The sequence below is a fragment of the Scophthalmus maximus genome, chromosome 21 (assembly GCF_022379125.1).
Source record: "Scophthalmus maximus strain ysfricsl-2021 chromosome 21, ASM2237912v1, whole genome shotgun sequence".
Taxonomy (NCBI): Eukaryota; Metazoa; Chordata; class Actinopteri; order Pleuronectiformes; family Scophthalmidae; genus Scophthalmus; species Scophthalmus maximus.
The window spans coordinates 6,920,560-6,928,507 of record NC_061535.1 but is presented as its reverse complement, the minus strand read 5'-3'; the positions used below and the strand labels follow the sequence as shown (position 1 = coordinate 6,928,507).

The following is a 7,948-nucleotide window of genomic DNA, read 5'->3' as shown; positions in this document are numbered from 1 at the left end:
TAATGGTAGACTGCACCATAGATGGCCTCATCTAGTCACAAGGCTCTCACAGATGACTCCAAGTTGTTGTTTTTAAAAAATCATCATCATCTTCACACACTTGCCAACACAGAGAGCCGCCTCATCGGAGCTCGTTGAACAATAGCTCTGTTTACACAAAATTAAAATTGTCGGAGAACACAAAGAGCGCACTGAAAAAAAAAAAAACTGCAGAGAAGTCAGGGGTCATGAGCTGCGTATCCCTTTGATTTATTGTTATCGTACATCAGACCATTAATCACTGTGGCTGTGAGCAAAAGACACAAAGATATGTTGAGCCCGTTTGCATGGAGGAAATAAAAAAAAAATATCTAAACAGAGTAAGACGGTTTAGAAAAAGTAACATTAATGCAAAGACCCCCAAAAAACATCACACAGACAAAATTTGACCATCGTGTCAATTTTTGTGCTCAATGATTTTAGTCTATTCAAGTATTTCTGTTAAGGGTTTGATACACCTGCAAACGCAAATGGGATGAATAAGTTATTCAACTAATCATTAATCACTTTCCTACTGTTCTGTCACAAGCACCTTCACAATGTTAATATACAGGTTCTCCTGCCACTGCCACGTCTTGGCCTGTTAATGATTCTAACGGCAAACATCCAGCCAGCAGCAGTAAGGCTTTCGGAGGCAGGGGTCATTGTTCACATGTCACAAAAAGATCTCTCTGCCTCTGGGTGCTCTCTCTCTCTCTCCCCCCCTCCCGCTTCCTCTCTCCTAGTATCCCTGTGGGAGCGCAAGGGTTGAAATGACACACAGTGGCTGACTGTCGCCCAGGGGCCTGCGTTCTGGCCCTGGTTGGCTGGATCTGTGTGGCAGCTGGTAAGCCCGCTGCCCTCGCTCTGGCCTGCAGCATCAACAGTGGTGGTAGTGGGACTGATTGGGAGCCTCACTCTGATCTCTGACTCCGCGGCTGACGCTCAACTGCTCACTGCTGCCCACACACAACTGGTGAGAGAGCGGAGCAGAGCGCGGGATGTAATCAGGAACACACACACACACACAAACGGAGAAACTAAACTGTCCAGTGAAGTGGCTGAGAGTTGGATGTGACAGGCACAGTCCTGTTGGGGATGAAAGCTGAGACACTAGATTCATCAGGGGCAGAGAGACGCTTTAGGTATTGTGGTCCTCTCTGAACCTATAATACTTATTATCGCATGTTAAAGGCTCAGATGCACAAGTTTTACTATTCAACCACCATTTATAAATAAGAAAACACCTTTCTAACAAGCTTGCATCACTTGCTTTTCACTTCACAGCACAGCTCGTACAGCCTTCCTACAAACATACACCCATAGAATTCCAAAGATCAACCCCCCCTCATAACAACCGCGTAACTGTCAAACATCATTGCGCCCACACGAGAAGGGTTAAAACACCAATCTTCTTATAAATAGTGTTAATGTGATTAAATATGTGAGAGGGCAAGATGACAAGTAACCTTCTTGTTTTCACTTCTAACTGTAATTATATCATTGAAAACACTGGCTTATTCAAAGAATATGAACTGAACTACATTTGTATAAGCAAGAATTTCCTTAATAGAATTTTTGTACCTCAAACACTAAACAGTTTATTCAGTTGTTCTTCCCTGATTTAATTGGTTTTGACGTGTTTTGACAAACATAAAGGCAGGAATTATAATCGAAAGAAAAGTAATAAAAAGGTCTTTGAAAGTGTGGAAACGGTGATGATCGTGCAATTCACTCGATCAAATTATTTGAAAACAATCTGCGTTGGTTCCGGTCCAGAAGGACAGGGGAGTTGCGTTGAGTCGGGCTGAACTGGGTCTGATCGGGTCTCAGTGGTGCCTGCCGGTGTAAATTCTGTTCCGGAGCACGACTACGGGGGGAAGGTGGCGCCGCACGCCGGGGTAGTGCTGCATGTGGTCGAACCACCGCGTCACGTTCACATACTGCTCCTTCTCCTGGACGGCCAAGTCCACCTGGGTGGGAGACACAGAGAGGAAGAGGATGAGCCACTGAACGGGACAGTGGGTGGGGACATTTGATGTCGACTTTGTGAAAGATGCATCATGGTTGAATCATTTATGGAACTAAACTACTAAGGTTGTGCCCAAATCAGAATTTTCCAAGAGTCGGGTTTGTCCCCCCAACAGCTCCAGGAGTTTCAAATGTATTCAACACAAACTAGCATGCATGGCTAGTGTCACAATAAGATGGACTGAGGTAAACGGGCTGAGATTGGACTTTAGGAAAAAACAAGGCAAAGTTTGTGAAGCCATTTAGCTGAAGGTCAAGTTGCAGATGGTTTTTGGCGAGTATATATTTGTTCGTTAAATATTTCCTAGAGCATTATTTCCTTTTTGATATGCCATGATTTAAGTACTGAATATAATCCTTAAATTTGCTTTTTTTTGATTATTAATATTACCTCTGGATGAGGCATTTATATTAGGGGTTAGTGTGAGATGTTCTTGACTAGTAAAATATAGAATTAAGAATGAAGTTTTTTGTAATCCAAGCATTTGACCTTTCATTTTTTAAATCTTTTTTTAAAATCGAAACAGGGAAGAAACTGAACTGAATCATATTTAATGTCTAAACAATACCCGACCATAACAGCATCACGATGTCCTTGGAAAATAACTCTCATGAAATGTGTGCTCATTCATTATCTAATTAGCGGGAATGTGCAAATTCACTACACACATAACTGTCCAGCCTAAAACCACTGTGCCATCAGTCGGGTTTAATGTCCGTGTCGGGTTGTTTTCCATGAATTGAACATCAGGAGAGGCTGCGGTTGAGGGTGGGGTGAGCTGACCCCTTGTCCCTGAGGTTAAAAGCACACTGATTGGAAACCAAAGTGACGCTCGTGTGCCTCGTGGCGGGGGAGCGATCTTCCATCTCCGCCACAACCTCTGACATCTCTCAACATGTGATGTCTCCCTCCCTCCGTCTCATCCCGTCTTTCCCATTTCTGAAGTCGCTTTCCCCCCCCCCTCCTAAATCCTGGAAGGCACAACAAACTTACTTGTCCCTGATATCGGGCTAAAGACATCACTTTGTACCACATCACTTTATTTTCTCTGAAGAGAAGTGAGAACGTGTTTATTTCCAACTTGCTCTTGACGCCCTTTGGCCATCTGACTGGTCTAATTGTGTGTTATGCACTGTGACAAATTTCTTATTAAAGTTGTGGTTTGACTGATGTAACTGCTGATGGGGGAGAGGATGTATGAAGGGACGTTTGGACGGTTGACTTCTCGGTAACTGGTAGTGAGAAACGCTACAGAAATCAATCTAATTGATCACTGAATATAAAAATTCCACAGGTCTTTGGGAAGGTTCTGTTGGTTTTTATCTTCCTCTGTGTTTCTCCTTCTTCATTATTATTCATAAAATAATATCTGAATGTATCCAAGTGGTGCACCTAAATGAGTAACACTATCTGGATTCTCCAAATTCATTAGACGTTGGCAGAAAACAGAAGATACTGAGAAGAATATTTTCCATTTGTTTAAAATCACAAGTTCAGCAGCAGAAACACCTGGTCTAAACCAGTCCAGTATATCATCTCTCTTTAAAAAAAAAAATCCTTATGTTTATATTGCATGTTTACCTATTTTTGACAACTTTGCTGCTGTAAAATGGCAAATTTCCCTGTTGTGGGACCAATAAAGTATTATCTTATATCTTGATTTTCATTTCCCTCTAAGTTGTATCAGTTGAAACTCAGATGTTTAAGTGCCAGAAAACAGTGATGATAATCACTCTGAAATCAATACAAGGGTGAAACGAGTGAGATAAAAGGCAACTTACTATGAGCGGTTGGATTCCGTAGTACATGAGAATATCGGCTAAGGTCAACTGGTTTTCGGCCAGGTAGGACTTGTCCTGCAGGTAGAGGTTGAGTTCCTGGAAGAGACAATTAAAAAACTCAATAATGAAATCAGCTTAGACGGACGAGGGGTCGGGTCGGGTGGGGGCTGATTGGGCTCGGTCTTCTTTACTATATTAATTGGTCCGGTACTTCTGATTCTTGGTTCAATGGTTCTTGTCACCTTTATTTTTTTGTTTTATACATGCTACACATTGTCACTTCATTACACCTTACCTACAAATAGTTTTACCTAGAAACTCACATTTGAAAAAAAAATAAAATAAAAATTTAAAAAAAATAAAATAAACAAGCAGCGAGTTAACTCTCAAAATCCAAGTCCACTCGGGTTCTTCTCAAATGATGCATCGACTAATCGACTTTTAGCGCACTGCCCTAGATCCTAGCTTGCATGTGTGTCTGTGTGTTGTACCATGTGAAAAGGAATAATACGTGACCTGAGGGGCTGTAGCATCTCTCCCTATGACTGGCAACTTGGTACAGATGCGTTCAAAAAAACCTCGCGCTTGCAGATCCAATGAAGCCGTCCTAAACTTGGACAGCATGATGTGTGTTTTTCCGCCCGTGTCTGCGTGTTCAAAAGTTGTGCCTAGGAAGTGGTGGTCCCAGGGGACGGGACCATCTTTAGCACTTGTACATTGTGCAAAGGCAACACTCCACACACACAGAACATCTTGGGGGCAAATGGAGTTATTGTGCGGCAAGAGTGGGTGATGCCAAACAAGGCATGAAGACTGCAGACTTCCTCCCCTTCCACAATCAGATCCTTGCTCTTCTTAGCCTACAGCCATGGAGCTGAAGCCCAGTCAAGCATCAGAGGAGAGGCCGCCCGGCTGCCACCCCCACCCAAACCTTTGTTCTCATCTACCCCCACCTTAGAGGTGCACCCTTATCTTTGGATAGTCAAATAAAATAATGTTGGCAAAGTTTCTAGCAGGTTTAAGACTGTCACAACAACAGAGTTACACTTTTACAGAATTTTCGAAATAAGTTAAATAATTAATTACTAGCGCCCATTTCTTTGTAATTTTCCATAGACACGACTGATAATTGTTGCCTACTATCACGACACATTTTCCATCGTTGCGGCCTCTTTGAGTTTACACATTCTCCAGGCAACAGTTACTTCTGATGCCTGACTCTGAACTATACGATTTAATAATAAGGGGAAATCTTACAATCTTGAAATTATGTTTTCCATCGTTCATCTGAAGGTGCACACATTTCTCTTAAAAAGAGAAGAGAGACAGCAAACAACATTCAGAAATCGTAAAACCTGTGATGAAGCACAAGGACTTAAAAGTGTTTCGGTTGACTAAAGACAAAGTGAGAACTGACTCAGATCTTCCAGTTTGAGGAGCGTAAAACCAATAATAACAGTCATTCTCCTCCAAGGCAGCAGGACTCTCTCTGAACTAGCCTCATTTGTTTAAGGTGGAGCGACAGACTTCCCACGACATTCAGCTGACTTTGGGTTCAGGGCCAAAGAGGCCTGGCTTGTTTACAGTCACGGTACACGAGTGACAAGATGTTTACTTCAGAAACTTGAAAAAACTGTGAATTTCTTATCTGCATCCCGGGGTGAGAAAGTTTAAGAACTCGCGCGGTTGACAGTTTCTATCTCCGGATAATTTAATGGAAGATGACTGGTGTGCTTGAAAGAGGAGTGTTAAGGACGGAGCTAAAGCAGCAGGACAGGACGGGGCGCCGGCGGGCACCATAGCTGAGCTGCTTGGGGGCAACTTCCCTCTGTAAGTGGCACCATTAAAATATTTAAGAGGCCTGTCCAGATAACACGCCGCTGCACAGCATGGCTCCTCACCCGTGCCACAACAGTGTGTTACGCTGACACACACACACTTCACGCTGACAGAACTGTGCCAAGAGGCGCCGAGCGTCCGACAGACCAATGGCTGACGATCCATTTCATGCCGACTGGCGTCAGGCATATTAAAACATTTTTCTCTCTGTCTTGTGGGGCCATGTCACTTAGGGGCAATACATCAGTCTGTGTTCTTGTCGCTTGTGCCTAAACAAGACCAACACACGCACACATGGTGGTTTAGATGGTGGTCGGGGAAAGGGGGAATGTGAGAGAAATTGAAACCATGAGAAGTTTAATTCAGAGAAAGCTTGGACTAAACTGCATAAAAACCTGGGACAATCATACGTAGAGATACATTTCAGTTTACAGATGCAACACAATATGCCTTTTTAAAGAAACAACAACAACAAAAACTCCTTGTACATCAGCTTCTTTACCTTCAGGATGGTCTTGATGTCGTCCTTCGTGCAGCCGTTCAGCCTGGTGACTCGGTACTCCAGCCACTGATGCACCACGGCCCTGCTCTCGGCGGAGTCGCCCAGCAGCTCTGTGCGCTTGGCCTCTTTGACCAGGTGACGGGCGATCGTCACCAGCCCCACCAGAGGAGCACCATTGTTATTCTGTAGCACAGGTACCTGGAGGCGAGACAGACAGAGGGCAGTGAGAAGGAGAGAAGTCCCCCCCCCCCGTTCATTTCATTTGATTTCATTTAAATTCAGACAGTAACCCCAACATCACATTCTTCATTTTCTTTATACCCCATTAATTAAACTGCTACTCCACTTTCAAAGACAGTAAAATGTCCCGTTGATAATTTTCCACATTCGTAAACACAAATGTGTCACATGCACAGTGATGATCATCACTTGATCAAATAGATCCATTAAGTGACATTGCATGTGTAGGTTGACTTCCAGCAGGAATAGTGATACTCAACCTTTCCATAAAGGATGGGGCAGTTTTATTTTTCCACCGCTGCAGCCTTGAAGTTTCTGAGGCAACACATGCTTTAGTTATGCTCTCCTTCTTTCTCTCTCACTCATCAGCACTGAAGGTGCAAACCGTGCAACCTCCCTCACGATCACTCTGTAAGATGAACAGCTGACTCCACCTCACTTTCATTTTCTGCGTACGGGGCATGCGCAGTTCATCGAGCCGTTTCCATTGTGCTCGCTTGTGGAAACAAGTCAGACATTATGTCAGTTGTCATCGACACTAGCTGCCTGGATTTTGTCAGTGTAACAGCCAGACCACTGAGTAACACTACTGGGTGTCAGATGATGACACGAGGTAGATGTAACGAAGAGACCTGCCTGTGTTTTCAACGCACATGATTAGCTTGTTAGCATTTCCACGCTAGCTACACATGCTAGTGTCGTGTTACAACTGTTTACAAGCTTCCCTTTAAATAAAATAACGTCATGAAAAGTATCGGTGGACGCCACAACGACGACCCGTCATATCACCTTTTTATCCCCCTGAGTACTGTACTTGTTCGGCTTTTTAAGCTCTAAATACTTCTCCAGCGACGACAGCTCCCGTAATGCCATGTTTCTGACTGTCAGAGAGGTGGTTATTTCCCACCGGTGATGGAAGAAGACCCGCCCCTACTCTGCCTCCCATTGGCGTATCTCGATATTGTCCCCTAACTCTAACCAATCATCGCTCTTTATGCCTCCACATAACCCAATCACAGGCTGAGCAGGGGCGGGTCTTCTTCCACCTAGGGTGGGAGAAATACAGCTCGGAGAGCAGCAGCAGTGCCTGTGTCCTGAAAATCTATGGTCAACTCCCATACGTCAGACTTTCACCGACTGTCGTCTTAACCAATGAAAACATAGAACGTCAGCCAATCATTACGTTGCATCAGTGAAGACGCCATCATAAATACAGTAAAATAAGATAAGATAACATTTTAACACTTGTTCAGGTTGATAAGTGAAACTGCTAAAAAAATGTTTTTTTTTGTAATTTGTTGATTTTGCTGTAACAAGAGTTATAAAGATAGACCAAAAATGTTCATGTACGAATGGTTGGTCTATGATCACTTTTCTTTCATAAATATTAATATGAAAATATTGAATCTTCAATTGAATCTTCAATCAGAATTTTAAGAAAAGTAGAAAAAAGAATATCCATAATCACAAAAAAAAGAACTATTTTGTGGTGAGATGAATTGCACGGCTGGTGTGATTTGTGGGTAATGTTTGCCT

The 7,948-nt window shown here is 43.2% G+C and overlaps 1 protein-coding gene across 1 annotated transcript; it reads right to left on the bottom strand.

Moving 5' to 3' along the window:
* Nucleotides 1–225: 225 nt before the first annotated feature.
* Nucleotides 226–7,355, bottom strand: eef1e1 (eukaryotic translation elongation factor 1 epsilon 1). Its single transcript, XM_035619541.2, has 4 exons — nt 7,202–7,355; nt 6,173–6,370; nt 3,832–3,927; nt 226–1,991 (listed from the first exon to the last, which is right to left on the bottom strand). The coding sequence occupies exons 1-4, from the start codon at nt 7,283–7,285 to the stop codon at nt 1,848–1,850; spliced, it is 522 nt and encodes a 173-aa protein (XP_035475434.1). The 5' UTR covers nt 7,286–7,355; the 3' UTR covers nt 226–1,847.
* Between the last annotated feature and the right edge of the window lie 593 nt (nt 7,356–7,948).

What these genes read in the sequence shown, in the direction of transcription:
- eef1e1 (XM_035619541.2), bottom strand. Translation starts at nt 7,285, where the DNA reads ATGGCATTACGGGAGCTGTCGTCGCTGGAGAAGTATTTAGAGCTTAAA. An exon ending in GTACTCAGGGGGATAAAAAG is followed by an intron (nt 6,371 to 7,201) that starts GTGATATGACGG and finishes TCTCGCCTCCAG; the next exon opens with GTACCTGTGCTACAGAATAA. An exon ending in ACATCAAGACCATCCTGAAG is followed by an intron (nt 3,928 to 6,172) that starts GTAAAGAAGCTG and finishes TGTCTCTTCCAG; the next exon opens with GAACTCAACCTCTACCTGCA.